The sequence below is a fragment of the Brachypodium distachyon genome, chromosome 1, assembly GCF_000005505.3.
Source record: "Brachypodium distachyon strain Bd21 chromosome 1, Brachypodium_distachyon_v3.0, whole genome shotgun sequence".
NCBI classification, from domain to species: Eukaryota; Viridiplantae; Streptophyta; class Magnoliopsida; order Poales; family Poaceae; genus Brachypodium; species Brachypodium distachyon.
In genome coordinates, this window is record NC_016131.3 from 62,869,876 (window position 1) to 62,888,318 (window position 18,443).

The window sequence follows — 18,443 nt, forward strand, 5'->3', positions numbered from 1 at the left end:
GGGGCCAGCCCGGGCGGTGGACGTGGTTCGGAAGGAAAAACTGACGGGCGGCACATGGGCCGGGGAGCGGGGCGCGCGCAGTAGCTACGGCCTACGGACTGCAGAGGGGAACGTGGCGTGTTGTCCTGGGCGGGTCGGTCGGTCGCTCGCTCGCTCCTGCGTGTACCGTTGGGAATGTGAAGCGCGGCCGCACCGGTCGTGCTCCCGACAGGACAGGCACGGATCATGGTGGTGACGGCCTGACGGCCGGGCGCGGCTTTTACCCATGCACCCGTGTTAGAACATTCTGTTGCAGCCACCGATCTACTCTTTGGATTGGTAGAATGTCTCAACAGGGCTTCGGTTGGATAGAAGAGGGAAAAAAAAGGTGTTTAGACGAGGGGAATTCAGTTCTTTACTCGAGCCTTGTGACATTGTGGCATCATTAGTGCGATCAAAACATCAATTCTGCCCTTCGCTGCGCGACACCGGTGTACGCACCAGTCATGATAGCAAGATTTTCTTCTTATTCATATCGCGGATTGTTTACAAGAATACAAAGCTTTCACTCGTTTTGGTTTAATAAACCTCGAGTTATTACTTTCTTGAGGAGAAAAAGCTTCCACTTGCTACAAAACTCCACGCTTGAAGGCCTAACAATTCTGACGAGGGCAGTTAAGAACATTTCAGAAACATAAGAACTCAACCTATTGGCATGGATTAAGGCAGCTTCCTAAAGAAGATGCATGCATAATTTTGCTAGCATAAACTAAGGGAGCGTCTATTTCTTAATCAACTTATAAATTGTTATTGCTCAATCAATCATCATAACCATCCGATTGAGATTTTCTCATCCTTTGTATTCGTATGAATCTTGCACGAATTTCGGTGATTGGATCAAACAGTTGTTAGTTTGAAATTATGGGCGGCTTTTCCAAGAAGTTAGAGGAGAAACTCTTCGTGAAAGGGCAACGCTAATGCATGAAGGGTTATTAGAGAGAGAGAGAGAAAACTGTCGATGACTATAGTATTTTTCGATTTATGAGATTGGATTTGCAATTGATTGATGGTTTTCATTTAGTTAGACATTAAACTAATGAATTGATTTGTAGTTAATTACTTCTTACGTCTCATATTAAGTGACTTTTTATTAGTACATGTATCTAAACACTTTTTAGGCATGGATATATTCGTATTCGGGCAAATTTGAATCACTTAGTATGGGACGGAGGAGTATGTTTTTGTAATTAATAGGTCAGTAGCATTTTGGTGGATAGTTAAAAACTTTTACACAACTCACTTTGATCCTGCTCGGCAGTCGGCACAATCTCGACATGGTTCACGCTGTTGCACTCTCCTACTACTCCACTACTGAGTACTGATTCCTCTCTTCTCTCTTCCCCCACTCGTCTTCCCGATCTCTCTCACTCCCGATTTCTCTGCGACCTCTCGCTCCGGATCCAGCTCCCACGCCCACCTCTCCCGCACCGCCGCCTGCCTTCGCCTCCCCCCGCGGAGAGGAGAGCACGGCCAGCCAACCTCCCCCGACGCCTCCCCCAACTCGCGGATCGAGCACCATCCTCCCCCGACAGCGCGCCCCGTCCGGATCGAGCAACTGGTCTTGACGGCGGCAGGATTGTTCTGGGCGGCGACGGGAGGCAAGCTGCGGAGGAGCGAGACGGGGAACGGAAGAGGTACGTTGTCGGGAGGGAATGCTGCGTGAGTTTGTCGATGGGTGGGGAATCCCGATCTTGCGCGCTGGGATGGGGAATCCCGAAGGCGATTTGGGGCACGGCTGAAAAAATGGGATTGCAATGGGGCACCTGTTGGAGCCTGTTCCTTGGGCATATTCCCCAAATAAACCTATGGGGAACCATTTCGGGCATTTCTTCGAGTTGCTCTAACCTTAGTATTGGAACATTTAGTCGGTTATAGATGTTCGCATATTGGTGTCTCATGTCTGCGTCCTTGGCATTAGCATTTTTCTTCTTCTTTGTTATCCGTTTCCTTTTGCATAGTCAGTGACGTTTGTGCTGATTTCCCTGCTGCTTGCAGGTCTTTGAACTGGATCAGGAGTTCTTTTCATCTGGAGAGATTGTACTGTAAGAATTGGTAGCTATTTGGGCGTTTAGTTGCTCTCGTGGTCGTAAGCAAAATGGAGGGGGTTGTTGCTGGCAATGTGGAGCTTGATTCTGCTGTTTTCCAAGTCTCCTCGACCAAAAACAGGTGAAACACTTATACACTGTTCACCATCAGTTGAGCCTGTGAAGTTATCTTGCAGTGAGCTTCAGATGTTCTTTCGCTGCATTTGGCTGAGAACTGTGTTTCACGGACATGCCATAACGAGTCTTCTAGTGCTCACAATTTGATAAATCTTGACTCATCCTGTATTGTGAGACTTTTCCTCTCCAGGTATGAGGCAATTGCTTGTAGTGAAGAGTGCACTGAATTGGTAGCATCTGGTCCTTTTGATCAACTAGTCCTGCACTTAGAAGAAGCCAAACAGTTCAACTCTTGTTCATCAAGTGGCTCATTTAAGCTGTTGTTGGCTGGGGATGCAAAATGCTCTCCCTGGTTCACAAAGTTCACCTTAGAGAGGTATTTCACCTGGACGTTTTTCAAGTCCTTATGTTTCTGTTATAGTTGTAATCATGACTAAATTGAACATCCCTACCAGATTCCTGCACATCATAAACTCGCCTGATGCATCAAAAATGGCGAATGGAATTTTACAGGAGATGTCTCAACTGGAGGAAACTAGGAAGTTTCATGATTCTCTCTACTCTAAGGTATCCTACATATCATAATACTTGAGCGCTTGAACATCTAAGTACAGATTCCATGAATAATAAAATGCATTTTTCTGCGCTGGAATAATAATAAAATGCATTTGTTTGTGCAGGAGCAGAAAAGTCTTATGGGTGGTGCTTTGACAGGTACTTTTAATGAAAGCTTTACTTATTCTATTGTTCTCAGTACATGAAAACCATCACTACCTTTCCTTTGCATGCAGCATGGCATCGTCTACCTTCTATTAAGTCTATCTAATCTAATTTCAGATTTTTATTTAGCATTTTAGTGCTATGCGTGCAGGACCCCTTACTTACAAATTGGTAGTAATCTTAGAGGCTCATTATTCATTCCTGGTTGAAATCATTTCTGTTGTCGAGCCTGACACACTGACAGTTGATGAATCATGTTCCTTGCTAATTTGCCATAGACGACCAAATCCTTCCACTGGTCCTATGCTTCTTCTTCTTATCACTCAAAGAAACAGTTGCAGCTGCAAATTCACAGAATAATCCATGTATTCGAAGGTCCATCTACCTTCTATGATATTGTACTTGTTTATACTCTAAACAATTTTGTCTCCTGTGTTGCACTTGCACAGCATGGCAAAACTTACCACAGCACTTATACATGCATGAAATCTTTTGGCAGACGATTCTTGCTCTAATCAGACAATTTAACCATGTTTTGGTGTTTTCTTTAATAAATCTGAGTCTGGACCAATTGGTCAGAAACAAAAAGGATTCCATGTTTCAAAAATTATACCAGGTTTGGGTGAAAATTTTAACACTTAAACTCTGCATGTGTGCCAATGCACAGATGAGCACCGGACCCTATAGGGAACAGTTTTATATTGACAGATGATGTTTAGTTAAGACTTGCAAGCAATTTCGATACATCAGGGGGGGGGGGGGGTGTGGAGGATTAGTATGATATCTGCTTCGTCGTTCTGGTTTATGTTGGTATTGGTCCACTTATGATTATACTCTATGTTTGCAGGAGCTTTCTTCAGTACCATTAGTATATCACAACAGGTGATTTCCATTTCTGCTAGGCTTCCAGCTGCTTTATGTTTGTGTGCATCTTTATGTTTTATTAGCTTACATTTTAGTTCTCAACATCACTTTCAGGGAAATACAGGCCTGAATTCCTCCGTGGCTACAAAGTAAAGCCTTTCCCATTTTCTGCTACTTGATCTTGCCCATCTTCTGGTTGACATGTTTTATGATTTAATTTGCAAGGAATGAATTGCTTCGGGCACTGGATTTGAGGCTGTCAGCACTGAAAGAAGAGATCTTGGTCTTATTGAGTCAAGCAGTTGGCTCAAATTTGTCAAATAAAGAAATATTAGAGTTGTCTGCTTTTGTTCAGCATTTTGGGACATCCGATTTCAGGTACAACGCAAAAGCATTATAAACCTATGTTTTCTCGTTTTTGTAGAAAGTGCGTATAGTGCTAGTAGTTTACAGCAGAGTCCTTCACTGCCTGTTGCCGCTCTAATATCTGATTCTCAGTTTCGGACATTCTCTTGGAAAGCGGCCCAAATTGGTCGGTAACTAGCTTGCTTTAGAGAAGAGAATGCACTGCCGTGTCCTCATTTTAGGAGACAATGCACTGTTTGTGTCCTCATTTTTGGGAGAAAATGCACTGTTGTGTCCTCATTTTTAGAAGATTTTTATGTCTCTGCTTTCCCCCCATGTGATACAAGAAGCTAACAGTTGGTGTTTCTCATTTGCTTTAGTTGGTTGATGCGGTGCTTATTGTTGATCCTGGACTGCCAACCCTCTGTGCTCCCTCCAAGACATGCTTCTACTGCTGAGAAAAACGGCAGTTCACTGGAGACTCATCATATCAGCTCCCAAGACAATACCCAGAGACCTATCACCAGTAATATCTCCCCAGCAAAGCTTGCACAAGTTGAACGTAAAATGTCGATGGAAAGCGATGATTCCTCTGAATCCAGTGATGAAGATGAGGTTGTTGTTGAAAGAAGCCGCCCCCTTATGAGATCTGCTTCACCTAGGAGGTCTGCTTCTCCAATGCGAAGGGTTCAAATCGGGAGATCGGGATCTCGTAGGTCAACACCAATTGCTATCAAGAGCCTCAGCTACTTCCCCCCTAGTCAGAGAATTGCTTTGGATAAAGATGATGAAAGTAGTGGCTGCAATGGTGAAACGGACCAGCCACCAAGGAAATCCGACAATAACGTTAGAAGGATGAGTGTGCAAGACGCGATAAGCCTTTTTGAGAACAAGCAGAAGAATGAGAATCTAGATTCTGAAAGTAAGAAAGCTGGTTTGGTTGCTACCAAGTCTGTACTTCGAAGGTGGAGCTCAGGGATGGGTGAGTCTTTTAAAAGTACATCAGAAGAAAAAACATCTCAATGTAAAGGCAATGATATGGCTTCTGATATAGAGAAGAATGAAGCTGAATTACAGGTTGAGGCAGATGCTGTGCCAAGCATTGTTGATGCACCTGAGGTAGGAAGTCTCCATGCTGATGGTCATGGCATCACGGTGCCAGAAATGGACAAAGTGTTGTCATCAAATACTCATATTTGTGCTGAACAAACAAATGCTGTGCAGGAGGAAAATAGTGATAGAGCAATGGCCTCTGCTGAGTGGAACCGCCAGAAGGAGGCAGAACTTAATCAGATGTTGATGAAAATGATGGAGGTCTTGCCTGGAAAGTTTGCAGGGGCCCATGTCTCTGCTCCTGGGCTCATTTCCGCTAATGAGAAGAAAGGCGGACAGCAAAGGGAGAAGCGAGACGCGAAAGTTCGTGCTGAGAAAGGTGGAAGGCGACCAGCAAAGGAGGCTAGCACAAAGCTCTTAAAGGAATCAGCTGGGCAGAGCAAAGCAGCAATTGCCCCTAAAACTGGTACCACAACAGAGAAACGTAATTCACCGATTCCACAAAGGGCACGAAGAAATTCCTCACCTCCAGTCTTGCCAAAGGAAGTGACCTCAAAGACACCAGCCAAAAAAAGTTCACCAAAACCATCACCTGCACCTGCTACTCGTAGCTCATGGTCAGGTGGATCTTTGACTAAAGCAACTACTAGTACTGCACAGAAAACCAAAAACTCTTCTGGAACGGTTTCAACGTCGACACCAACTAGCCGGAGAAGGACCGTGACATCTCCCTCGTCATCTCAGCCAATTCCAAAGGTGGAAAGAACACTTCCACCAGTGAAGAACAAGAAAGAAACCATGACTGTCACAAAGTCAGCCATTAAGGGGCTGGAAGAAAAGAAGACACGGACAGTAACAAAGACTAGCAGGGTGGCCAAAAGTTCACCTGCTTCAGAAGAAAAGTCAAGCGCGGTAACAAAGTCAAGCTTGCATAGCAAGGTCCCTAAGAAAAGCAGTGTTGTACCGCTAGAATCCAAACCTGTGAAGAAAGCCACAGGAATTGGTCAAGGTGTTGGTTCTGGTGCTGTTAAGACTAAAGTGCCACTGCTCGGTGATTCTTCAAATGACAGTGGAACTGTTAACCAAGCTGAAGATAAGGAGCAATCTTCTGTGACAACCGAGCCAACTACCAAGGTACTGGAGGCTGATCTTGCTCAATCAGCACATGATGTTGATGAAAATTTAGAAATTTCAATCCATAATGACTTAAATGTTGAAACAACAGAAAAGCTGGTCTCGAGTTTAGCTGCACCGGTACCAGAAATGGGCTCCACTGACCAGGTTGAGCCCTCTATTGTTGAGGTCAAACCTCTTGAGGAGGACATGGACATCTCATCAGCTGCCTGGGTAGAAGTAGAACATCAAGAAGGTACTGATGTGGGTGAAAGTGTGACTGGCGAGGATGTCACCTCACCAGCAATTGAACCATTGCCATCATCAAGCCCGAGAATCCGTCATTCGTTGTCACAAATGTTGCAAGCAGATAGCAACGAACCAGAAATTATTGAGTGGGGTAATGCTGAAAACCCACCTGCTATAGTTTTTCATAAAGATTCTCCAAAGGGATTCAAGAGGCTTCTAAAATTTGCTCGGAAAAACAAAGGAGATAGTAGCAGTAATGGCTGGGCAAGCCCATCCGTAGTTTCTGAAGGAGAAGATGAACAAGAAGAATCAGGTGCTGGTGATGGTGTGAATTCAGGCAGGAGAACTTTTGATGGTTCCAAGAGTAATAGCATCTTATCAGGTACCTTTTCCAGTCATAACTCAGTGGGAGCTTCTTGTCATACATGCTGTAGTTTTCACTGAAAGCATCTCAATATTGAGATAGCTTTAATTGCTCCAGCTTAATTGTTTGAGCCTCTCAATATGTAGCATCCTTTCATGACAGTAAAAAGAGGGAAAGGGTGGATATACACATAAATGGAACAGTTTCTGTGAAATTACATACATACAAGAGTATCTGCTGCATGAAACAACCTGTCAATGAATATTTGTGGTGGTGTTCATGAAATGAGGCAGCTGTTCATTTTTCTATGCTAGCTTCACTTACATTTATAGGTGTGTATTATTCAGTTCTAATTCTGCGTTAATCTAAACCCTTTTTTCCAGCTCAATCAACTACCAGCAGCTTAAACGCTACAAGCTCGGATAGGCTACGGGACAGGCCTGGGGCTGCACCGTCAACTAAAGGTTAGTTCCCAGAACAAATTATGGTCACTTCTACCTAGAGTTTAAATGCAAGTGCAACCTTCCCTTATACATTTGTGTCTGTTTGAACTTCCAGCATCGAGGTCATTCTTCTCCCTCTCAAACTTCCGGAGCAGCAAAACCAACGAGTCAAAGCTGCGATAACATGAATATACATGGATAGTCGACCCCTCCCTCCCTGGTAGATGTAAAAATGCTTTGAGGTGATTGTTCGAGAGGAGCCAGTTTGTGGCGTCGGGTTCTGCTTTCCTGCTGTTTGATATAGCCTCTCCGTAGACTTACTTTTGCTCATGTCTTGGTGTACATCGCTTAAGTATTTTTACAGTCGCTGCGAGCGGATTGAGATGACTGGTATGTTTGCATGTTATCATGACTGATGGCTGCCGCAAATGAAAGATTTAACTGCATCCAATTCATCGTTATCAACGTGGATGCAGCAGTGCTGTAGCTAATAGTCTTAAGGGGCCTTATCAGATGTTCGTTCTGTGGGCCTGAGATGTGCAGAGTAAACTAAACTCCAAGGCACACTGAACTTCTTTTCAAAACATTAACATTTAACTATGTACTGGGTTTCAGGCGTCAAGGATATGCGTTCTCAACTGTGAATGAATCCAGGAAAAAAAAGGGCCAAATAATTGATCTCACACCAACAGATTATCAGATACACATCTCATACCAACAGGTTTATCAGATACAGACGCAGACGTTTATTTACTGCACATAACCATCACTGGAACCCGTGCATCCACGTTATATATGAGAACAACTATACCGTGTTACTGGCAGAAAGGGGAGCCAAATTCACTGATATGTACGACCGACCGATGAAGTGTTTAGGACTTTAGGTAGGGAGCTGCCGAGACTTCGATGAGTGTTGGCTCATAGTGATTGGGAGCCTCAAAACCATGAAGGTTCATGACTGTTGCGGCGACGTTAGCGAGGCCGGCATCCTGAAGGTCCTCCCGGAATCTAGCCCCTGATGCAAGCCCGGGACCTCCTATGGCGATCGGGACCTGCAGAAGGTTTCAGCAAGTTGAGAACTCCACAACAGGAATAACATCTGAATCTAGGCAGTGCGTCTGATTGAACAAGAGGATGCGCACTTACTGGATTCAGGGTGTGGGAAGTAAGGGGTTGAACATTTCCGTTTCTGTCACGGATCGGTTTCCCGGACTTATCTCTTTTCACCATGTCCTCGGCGTTGCCGTGGTCAGCGGTGACTACGAAAATGCCACCTACTTGCTCAACAGCGTCAAGAATTATCTGAGTGAGAGAATTTGTTTTCACTATAAGCATATCATTTCAAACAAGGGAGAAGATACAAGCAAGCATTGGTTAATTGGTGAGCTTCAGTTGGCGTGGACTCCAAGATGATGTACCTTGACAGCTTCATCAGCGGCTTTGCAGCCGATGATGGTGGCTTCAAGGTCACCTGTGTGACCAACCATATCTCCATTGGCGATGTTTACCCTGACCTACAAAATTACCACATTAAGCTGTTACTCTTAAGTACAACTCTGTTAAATGGTTGCGTATCTATCTATGTAATTTTTTTAGATTAACCTATCTACGTAAATGCATTATTATGCTCAAATATCTCATTTTGCTAAGTACCTGGTCAAATTTGTTGCTTAGGATGGCATCCCTTGCCTTCTCTGCAACTTCCCTGGCCTTCATTTTTGGCTGTATATTAAAGGGTATACCCGTGTCACTTGGAATTTCTTCGTATTTTTCCAAGTTTGGATTGAAGTAGCCAGACCGATTCCCATTCCAGAAAAATGTGACATGACCAAATTTGACAGTCTCGCTGAAGATCAAAATGAAAAGAGATGAGTAGGAGTAGTATGCTCAAACATATGAATATTTTCAGAACAAAGGATCTTAAGAAGACAAAGTGTAGCAGTGTTTGCCATTGTTACCTGCAAGCGTAGGTGTGTATGCCATTGTTTGCCAAGTACTCACCTGACGTCCTCTCTATCTCTGGGGGCGCAACAAGGTAATGACTTGGAAGTTTTAATTCGCCATCGTACTGAAGCATGCCAGCATAGCGGATCTTCGGGAATCTGACTCGATCAAATTTGTCAAAATTTTCGCACTCTAGCGCCTTAGCAAGCATCACCATGCGATCAGCTCTGAAGTTAAATGTCACAACAGCATCTCCATCCAGTATAGGCCCAACCGGTTTTCCGCTTTCGTCAACGATGACGAAGGGGGGTAAATACTGATCGTTAGCCTTTGGACCCTCCCTGAGCTTTTTCACGGCTTCAAGGGCATTTTGAAACTTGTGTGGAGCTTCACCTAGAACCTGCGCATCCCAACCACGCTTCACTACTTGCCAATCATTCTGCATAAGAAGATACGTGTCAATTGAAATATGAACTTAAAGGAAGTTGCGACGGAAGTCACAGTTTGGAGACCATGAAAACAAAAATGGAGGGATTACCTCATAGCGGTCCATTGTAACATACATCCTGCCTCCGCCAGATGCAATTCTTGCATCAACACCCATCTCCTGTAACTTAGCAAGATCATTTTCAAGCGTTTCCAAGAACGTGACACTGCTGCCATCCAATACATCACGACCATCCGTGAGGATATGTACTCGTATCCTTTTCGCCCCATGCTCACTAGCTCCTTTCAGAAGCAGCTGCTAGAGACAAAGCATTAAGAACAGCCTAGTTCTACTCAAGTGCAGAATGAACTCTGTCGACAAGAAAGGGTGCTAACCTGCAGCTGATCAATTCTTGAGTGTACTCCTCCATCACTCAGCAAACCAATGAGGTGCAAAGTACCAGTCTCAAAGGACTTCTGGATGTACTTAAAACCTTCCCCCTCATATATCTTCCCAGAGGCGAGCGCCATATCTACCAATTTTGCACTGCACATTGTGACCAAAGGATCAGTAGCTTGGCTCAAGTAGGCGCCATTTGTTTAAAACCTTGAAATGCATGCACTACCGTACCATGATGTTTTTTATTCGGGACTAAAAGACGCATGCACAATCACACTATCACACATGCACACACGTGAGCAACCACCCTTTACACACTTAGGAAAATCCTGGAGACTCCGCCGACCCTACTTATCATGGTAGCATGTTGCCTCACTGAAGGCGCAGGCATGCTTGTCCTTCAAACAAATTCAGCACATTGTGTAAATACATTTTTTAAGTGAAACATTGTGTATATACTATTCATCTTATCTAGGTAGTTTGTGCTGCTAGGCCGCATGCCCATCCGTTTGGTCCTACTGTTGAGAAATCTGGGATATAAGTGTTCAATATCTAAATCAACAAACCCTACCTGCACAACAAGTTGTGTATTCAAAAAATATCCTTTATGTAAACTCTGATTTTTGTTTAATTACTACGTACTAGGTCATCTAGAATATCAAACAAGCATACTATGAACATACATATCATGAAGAGCTTAATAGAACTAATTTACAGTTGTAGATATTGGTAATTTTTTAAATAAATTTGGTCAAACTTTAAGAAGTTTGACTTAGGATAAAGCTAAAACTTCTTACATTTAGAAACGAATGGAGTACTAGTAGTAGTCGCAGATATTTAAGGGAGCACTCCACTAGTTAGTAGGAGTTGTTTGGCAAGAGATATATAACATTGATACAGAGAGCATAGTTCACAGATAATGAAGAATAGCAGTGGTATTATTACCCCTGTGCATATATCTGGCCGGCTCCGAGCGCATTGTGGCCGACCTCGCTGTTCCCCATGTCATCATCCGTAGGCAGCCCCACCGCCGTCCCGTGAGCCTTGATCAGTCTCCACCTCTCCGGAGAACCCTGCCATTCATCCAATCCAACGAAGGGAAGAAAATAATAAAAGCAGAGTTAATTACCATCGAGCATCGGTGAGAGAAGAGAGATGCAGATCAGCTGCGCACCGACCGGCGATAGAGCGACCGTTCCGCCGGTTAATCGGGCAAGTACTACGTACGGAGTAGTACCTTCTTGAGGGCGTCAAGCGTGGGGGTGTCCGCGACATGGATGCAGTTGAAGGGGTCGGGCGGCGCCTCGCCCCAGCCGTCCAGCACCACCACGCCCACCACCTTGCCTTTACCCAGCCTCGGGTGATCCGCCAGCTTCCACCCAGCCTCCTCCGCCCTGCGCGCCATGATGGTCGAATTTCAGTTGTTCACTTGCTCCTGATTCCTGAATCTGGGATCGGATGGGTACCCGCCGCAGCCGAAAAATAGCAGAGTCCTGCTTGGTTTTGGCCTGGCGACTGCGAGCGGAGGGAGGAGCTGGCTGGATTTTGTTGGAGGGCCAAGCCATGCTTGTTCCCTCTCGAAGGGTCTGGGAGCGCCGACGAGGCAGCTGGCTGCTGGGAGAGTGTACAAGTGTAAACAAGAGAGTTCATTGTTCAAGTCTTTTTCTTGCGAGAAAGTACGACCACCGACCACGACACATGGCCATTTCCACCCGGGGATCACTTTTTTGGCAGAATAAGCTTCTGTTCTGTCTCAATTTTCATGAACGGTTTCATTGGAGGCCCAACAGGCTTAATTCGACCAACGAAGGTTAATGGCCCGAGTCAAGTGCAAAAACATGCCCGATGGAAAGAAAAGCACGCATACGACCAAACGGAGGCGACAACGTTTGGAGTAAATATGGCGATGATGAAGTGGGAAGTTTTCTTTTTTACAATAGAAGGAGGCGGGGATGTGACGGACCAAGCCACGCTTCTTTTATATGAGCAAATTTCAATGATGAAACAACAGTCTAACAGTGTGCCTTGCAAAATGTGTGTCCTCGATAAATGTTTATCAATCTATATCATTCCCAATTTTGATGTGGACAATTCATGTGATTTTTCTACAACTTATATATTTAGTCCAGCTTGTGCAAGCTTTGCCAGTTTCATCAATATATGCAAAAATCGTAAAGATGTGAATGAATGTTCCAGAGACGTCAACTTTGAAGAAATTTGATGGAGCTTATTTTTACTAGAAACTTCTGTTGTGGGCAAATGATGATTTGATTGCTTTTATATGATGAATAAATAATATGAGATTGTTGTTCATAAAAAAACACAATTTGATTAGAAGGCCATCAAGAGACCTTTTCATCTAAAAAATACTCTCTTTCCACGGGTGACCCCCGCGTGTGTCCCAAAAACCTAAACTCTGCATCCAATTTTTTTTCCTAAACTCTGTCAAGCCTTCGTTTTTATATAGGAGTAGGTTCCAGGATCCTGACGCGGCACAAATAGTTTTGCTACGTGGAATTTTCATGTATTGTGGTGATTAGAAATCCAAATTGTAAGTAATTTTTTTCATAAATAAATCTCTAAGTATTAGAGTGAATCGATCAAATGTGGATGATGCCTAGCGTTTCGGTTCTCTAGGTTCGAAATTGCGATGTACTCCGTAGTAACACAGATCACTTCTGAAAGTGATCTAATTGGCAAAGCTTATCACCAACCCTTCGATGATTAGAAAAATATTACCTACCAGAATAGTGACGGACTCATTTGGTTTGATGGGTCGCGTTTGCTGGAAGCAGCTACAGAGTATTTCCCAACTAGCAGGTACGTGGCATTGCCAGCCATTTCCCAGTGGACTCATTTGATACTCGCTCTCGCTCAACTTGCATCCTGCTAGCTTTACCTAAAAGTGCCAAGTCCAGCATAATTGCACAAACCATTTCCAAAATTCCAGTTAAAACTTAAAACATAGAAGATCCAGGTTGAGTTTCGTGCGATGTTTTGCCTCATTGGCGTTTGTTAATAGCAACCTTGATAACCTGGCAACCTGCCCTTCACCAGATGGCTCAATGGTGTGTTGGGGGGAGCAATGGGGTCAATCGATGGAAATCGTGGAGGGGGTGAGCTTCTAACCTGAATATATTTCAATGGAGATGGTCCCCTAAGAAAGTGTTTACCCTCAAATCTACTTATAGCTTCCTGTGTAACTCGATCGTGGGGCCTGATTACTCCTTTATCTAGAAAGCAAAGCTCCTTCGAAGATTAAAAATTTTCTATGGCAGCTTTTTCTCAATGTTGTCCTTACCAAAGATAACATGGTTAAGAGGGCGCGGCCTGGTAATCCTAAATGTTACTTCTGCCATAAGGACGAGACTTTGCAGCATCTTTTCTTTGACTGCACTGTGGCCAAAGTTGTGTGGGGTTGCATTGGGCATTTTCTGGGGACCGACAGAATTCCCAGATCTGCCTGGCACTACTTCATCTGGATTGCGTGTTTGCTGCGGGGGCGGGGGGTTGGTGTGTGTGTGTGGAGTTTTTCGTTGGACTTGGGACAATTTGGCGTTCGCGAAATACTGTGTGCTTTGAGAAGAAACCCCTCCACTGTCCTTAAGCAGTGGTGTTCTCATTATGTTCATTAATTTATGCAGCACTAGGCGGTGCTGTTCAAGCCGGAGATGCAACAAAGCATGAAGGATGAGGCAGCTGGTCTGATGTTCGCGACTGTGGAGCTGTTGAGAAGAATGCAAGCCAATTCGTCGGATGGGAGACCTCATCGTATATGTCTGTGCTGAGCTTGAAGTTGTGTCGCTGGTGTTTCTCTCTTGATCCGGCCCCATGGAGTGGGTCTTTAAAGCGCTTGGGATGACTTGTTGGTTGGACGCAGCGAAACTCTCCTGGACTTTTGTAGGTTAGGGCTGTAGATTTTCGTCACATAGTTGCTGAGTTCGAGTCGACTCGGTTACAATCGGTTTCCTACAGAAAATCGGTTCCCCCTCCCCTCCTCTCTTTTCTTGAAATGGAAATGGGGAGTAGCTCCGATTGGAAGGAAAAAAATTGTTTCATGCGATGCTCGCTGACTTCCGGTGCAGCTTTCCGTAGTCCCTACGATGCACATGTCCCGCGAGACGCGCAAGATATGAGTGGGTAAATCCCCTTTGTGGTCCATTTATTATTGTTTGCCGTTCCTTAGACTCCGGCGGCAATTCTTCCGTTGCGTGTTGCGATTAAATACGGGAACAAGTTTTCGTTTAGCAAATACAGTACGGGAGAACGAGTTTTCGTTGCAGACGTACACGTAGGCCTGGACGCCCGTTTGGTGCTGGTGATGGCATCTCCGTCGCATGCGGACCAACTAAACGCATGATCTGCTGCCACTCCTGCAGTCTGCAGGCTGCTAAATTTCTGCTTCTGGGTCGTTCATAGTTTAATGGCCGGTGAGCTGGGGGGAGCCGTGGCTGGTGACTACGTGTTAATTTTTCAGGATTGTTTATGTTTTGCTAGGAGTGTTTCGAGATCATAAGGTCATAGCTGCCGGCCGTCACTCATCGTCAACTTCATGTAATGGACGAACTAATCAACTTCGCATGTGTTGGTTGGGGAAACTTCATGCGTATAAAGGTTGGGATAAAGCGAGAGACGAATTTGGAGCTCGCAAACATCTCGATCACACCCACCCCGCCTGCTCCGGCCGTAGGGTAGCTAGACGACTAGATCAAAATATGCTCCATCCGAAAGCCCAGATGAGCCAAAGAGTTTCTTTTTCAGCATCGCCATATAAAAGTTGTCTCATTTTTAGTGAGATAGCAGTCGATTTTTTAGCAATTGAATTTGCTTTGTGCTTTAAAATTTCGGAACTAACGATTGAGAGGGAGTAATGGGTCGTCGTTTAGATACTAATCCAACGGGTCTGATAGATAACTGAGATTTAACCATTTTGCTAGTAAAATCATGCTACAGAGATATAACCAGACCTGATTTTGCTATTTCTAAAGCGATTAAAAATAACTACTTATAGTTGATGTTAACAACTGTCTGATCTAGTCACCGAGATACATGCAAGACTCATTCAAGTACAAATGATAAAAAAAATTAATTGAATGATTATGATTATCGACTGAGAAACGACTGATAAATGATACTCCCTTTTCAAATTTTGGAATGAAAAAAATTCTTTAATGATGCCCGTTTTTTGGTCTAGTTTGCGTCGCTGGCATGCAAGTATGTTATTTTTCAAAAGAGTCGATCAATGCAAGCTGGCAGGGGGGCTGGTTCATAGTACTGTGCAGTCCCTTTTTTCCGTTCGAGGGAAAAAAGAAGTACTCGTTGTAGCAGACACCTGGGAACCTAAGTTTTTATTGGCGGGTTCGCCACGCCTAATCTTCCATTAGTTTATTTTTCACATGCGTTGGTGTCTTGCAGTGCCAAGGGAATAGAGAAGTAAGACTAAAATACACTCGTCATCACTGAACTCAGATTAAAAACTCAATTTAGTCGCGGTATTACGAGAATCATGACTTGCGGTCCTTGAACTTGACAGAATGTCTAACGTAGTATCACCGGTGCTGTATTTGTACCTCGGTCTTGACAGCTCAGCGTTCTGTTTGCACTTTAGCACCTGCAAAAAAAAATCACGAGGGACCTAGGCGCGTTGGCCTCATGAAATCCTCTTCCCCTAAAATACCACAACAGCTAAATCGTAAAACGCAATGCTGAGGTGGCAACGGGACCTCACAAATACGGACATTTTGTCAAATTCAATGATTGTAAGTCTTTATTTTTATAATACAATGACTAAATTAAAAATACGGAACTAGTTCAGTGACTGTGAGTGTATTTTACTCTAGAAAAATTAGACATGGTGCTACCATGGAGTCTTTTACATGTGAAGTTCATCCCAGTCAACACCTTGTTTATGCTCCTTTGCATGGGAAGCTATAAGAGTATCTCCAGCTGGCAGCCCCAAAGGCCCCCCAAACCAAATTTGGGGGCGCCGACGCCCAAAAACGGACCCAGTCGAGCCCCCCATTCTCAAAATTGCACCGGCGCGGCCTAATAAATTAGTCGGCGCCCCCAGACTGAACCCAAATCCACGGGGAAGCGAGCGGGGACGCCGGCGAAACGTTTTATTGCCGCGGGTCCACCCTGTCAGACGCCATTTATCGTCCTCACCGGCTTCCCCTTGGCTTCCCAGGCAAGTTATGGCAGTCGTTGGGACAAACAACTGTCCTGTCTCGTCGGCTTCCACGCTGCGCGTTCCTGCGCATTCCCAACGCCGTTTCTCGCCGCGTTCACACCCCCGGCAGGTTATCTTCCGTGCCCAGAAAAGGCAGCGGCCCAGACAGCTCGACATTCTCCTCGCCGCCTTTCCCCTCCTTCCAAAACAATGCCGACGAAAAGGCGAACTGCCGGTGGCTGCACATCGACGAGGCCAAGGCCTTGGCGCGGGCCAGCTACCCCGCGCTGCCGGACTGCCGCCGTCCCCATGGATGGGTGCTCTGCCTGGGCAGTAGCCCGGCGTCATCGTCCTCGACGACGACGACAGCAGCAACGCTGCTCCTGGATCGATCGCCTTGACGACTAGGGTTTTAATTTTAGTTTTCTTTTTTTCTTTTATTTTGTAAATTTTTGCAAATTTCAATGAAATGTCGCATAATTTGATTTTTTTTTACCAAGTTCGATGAAGTTTAGCCGAGATAGATATTTAGTATTGGGGCATGGCTGTGAAGCGGCGGCCCCAAATTAATCTTTGCGCCGACGCTCTCGGATGCGGCCCAAAAACTCACGGGCCGGACGCCATATACCGGGACGAGTGGAGATTCTCTAAACCCAGCCAAATACGTGCGTTTCTGGCTGGTGGTGTGCTCAACATTTCGACAAATTTTCATCCATGCGAATATCACACTTGGGGTTGTGGTTTATCTGGGCAGAAACATCCAAGCGCGCTGATGGACTTTTAGCCAGGCGTGACGCCATGCCTGTGCCTCCGCCTCCGGAACCATTGCCTAGCCTAGCCAGTGGAGTATAAAGTTGCCTGCTGGGCTGTTGGCCTGACGGGGACCGTGCCAAACGTGGTCCGGGTCTTGTTTGGTTTCACCGTGCTGAACGTACGTGGGGCCGCCGGACCGTGCGGCGGTGGGGGGAGTCAGCGGTTTCACGTCTTTTTCAACCAAGTGTCCTCTCCTGGCCATGGCAGCCCCAGCGAGTAGCACGGCAATTCAGACCCACCCAACCATTAACGGCTACATACATACTGGCCGACGGGCACGAGAAAGTTGGGGTACGGCCGGCGAGCACGGGTATGTGCAGCGAAAATGACAGCTCTTTACTCTTTTGGATTTTACCTGCAGCTATAATATCCCTTGATTGCAACGAACCGATGCTGCCAAGCACGCGAGTAAATCAACTAATTTGCCTACACGCGCACCATAGGACCCGCGCTGGGTGTTAGATGAGTGTTGGATCACAGAAATATGAACTCAAATTCGATATTCCAAGGACTTGAACTCCAATTTACCAAGGAACACCGCTCGAGTATAATTACCGCAGCGAGGACAAGCGAACATACAACATTGAATCCGCATGAATAATCCGGTCCGATTCTCAACATTCCCTGCGTAGTATGTGCCCACTCCAATGCAGGGGACCGGCGCTAGCTAGCTAGCTGGTACTAGCCAGCAACGACAGGGACGCACAATGAAACAGAAAGCTAACCTGCCTCTATCCCTATCTTCATTCGGATAATAATCTCTCCAGATTATGGTCCACATCCAAACAACAAGAGCACCCATCAGAGGATTGTGTGCCCACATTAAGCTTCGTCCTACATTACCCTGCCCCAATCAATCCTCCAAAGCACGCGATTACTTGTGGAAATGGGCCTAGGAGCATTTTTCTTACTTTTCCGAAAAGCGCCAATGACCTTAGTTGGCCTTTTCCTTTTTCTTAGTGCCGGCACCAAAAGCTAAAAAAAGAAGAGAAGAGAATAATGCAAATAAAATATGTTCTCTTTGTTGGCATCACACGTATTCGGACTATGGTAGTGTATATATATAGAAATGTTAGTTTTGCTTCCTCGAATCATGTCTTTGTTGCTTGGGCAAGAGAAGAAAGCCAAGAATGAAAGCGTCGGCCAGCCGATAGATCTAGCTGAGTGACCGTCTGACCAAGTCATTTATGGTGAATCTGGCCTGAGCATGTTGCTGCTCTTCAACTCTTCAAGCAATGGCAAGCTTACGCATCCAGAAAAAAGGGCCAAATTTATGAGCAGTGGAGGGCATCGAGGCAAGACCCATCGTCCATCATCGCCTTCTCTGACTTCACTCAAT

General features: G+C 45.2%; 2 protein-coding genes across 5 annotated transcripts; one reads left to right on the forward strand and one right to left on the reverse strand.

Annotated features, from left to right (window-relative positions):
* The first annotated feature begins 1,294 nt into the window (after positions 1 to 1,294).
* On the forward strand, positions 1,295 to 7,817 carry LOC100832992 (flocculation protein FLO11). 2 transcript variants are annotated; one of them, XM_003557943.4, is made up of 11 exons: positions 1,298 to 1,673; positions 2,035 to 2,205; positions 2,392 to 2,577; positions 2,657 to 2,768; positions 2,882 to 2,915; positions 3,769 to 3,803; positions 3,900 to 3,934; positions 4,011 to 4,163; positions 4,511 to 6,927; positions 7,293 to 7,373; positions 7,468 to 7,817. In XM_003557943.4, the coding sequence occupies exons 2-11, from the start codon at positions 2,135 to 2,137 to the stop codon at positions 7,533 to 7,535; spliced, it is 3,192 nt and encodes a 1,063-aa protein (XP_003557991.1). In that variant the 5' UTR covers positions 1,298 to 1,673; positions 2,035 to 2,134; the 3' UTR covers positions 7,536 to 7,817. The 2 variants fall into 2 exon arrangements, with proteins under 2 accessions (XP_024312397.1, XP_003557991.1); XM_024456629.1 differs by lacking the exons at positions 7,293 to 7,373; positions 7,468 to 7,817 and having other exon boundaries at positions 1,295 to 1,673; positions 4,511 to 6,317; positions 6,409 to 6,573.
* A 180-nt stretch (positions 7,818 to 7,997) lies between these two features.
* LOC100833307 (2,3-bisphosphoglycerate-independent phosphoglycerate mutase) lies at positions 7,998 to 11,754 on the reverse strand. 3 transcript variants are annotated; one of them, XM_014897008.2, is made up of 9 exons: positions 11,360 to 11,754; positions 11,068 to 11,195; positions 10,119 to 10,269; positions 9,835 to 10,041; positions 9,311 to 9,735; positions 9,006 to 9,198; positions 8,771 to 8,866; positions 8,499 to 8,654; positions 7,998 to 8,404 (listed from the first exon to the last, which is right to left on the reverse strand). In XM_014897008.2, exons 1-9 carry the CDS (start codon positions 11,525 to 11,527, stop codon positions 8,225 to 8,227), a joined length of 1,704 nt encoding a protein of 567 aa, XP_014752494.1. In that variant the 5' UTR covers positions 11,528 to 11,754; the 3' UTR covers positions 7,998 to 8,224. The 3 variants fall into 3 exon arrangements, with proteins under 3 accessions (XP_014752494.1, XP_003557992.1, XP_024312398.1); XM_003557944.4 differs by having other exon boundaries at positions 9,835 to 10,038; positions 11,360 to 11,753; XM_024456630.1 differs by having other exon boundaries at positions 11,301 to 11,415.
* Between the last annotated feature and the right edge of the window lie 6,689 nt (positions 11,755 to 18,443).

Excerpts from the sequence above, each read along its gene's own strand:
- LOC100832992 (XM_003557943.4), top strand. The coding sequence starts at position 2,135 with ATGGAGGGGGTTGTTGCTGGCAATGTGGAGCTTGATTCTGCTGTTTTC. Across the intron at positions 2,769-2,881 it reads ATGATTCTCTCTACTCTAAG|GAGCAGAAAAGTCTTATGGG; the intron begins GTATCCTACATA and ends TTGTTTGTGCAG. Across the intron at positions 6,928-7,292 it reads GAGTAATAGCATCTTATCAG|CTCAATCAACTACCAGCAGC; the intron begins GTACCTTTTCCA and ends CCTTTTTTCCAG.
- LOC100833307 (XM_014897008.2), bottom strand. The coding sequence starts at position 11,527 with ATGGCGCGCAGGGCGGAGGAGGCTGGGTGGAAGCTGGCGGATCACCCG. Across the intron at positions 11,196-11,359 it reads CGCTTGACGCCCTCAAGAAG|GGTTCTCCGGAGAGGTGGAG; the intron begins GTACTACTCCGT and ends GATGAATGGCAG. Across the intron at positions 8,655-8,770 it reads CCGCTGATGAAGCTGTCAAG|ATAATTCTTGACGCTGTTGA; the intron begins GTACATCATCTT and ends TCTCTCACTCAG.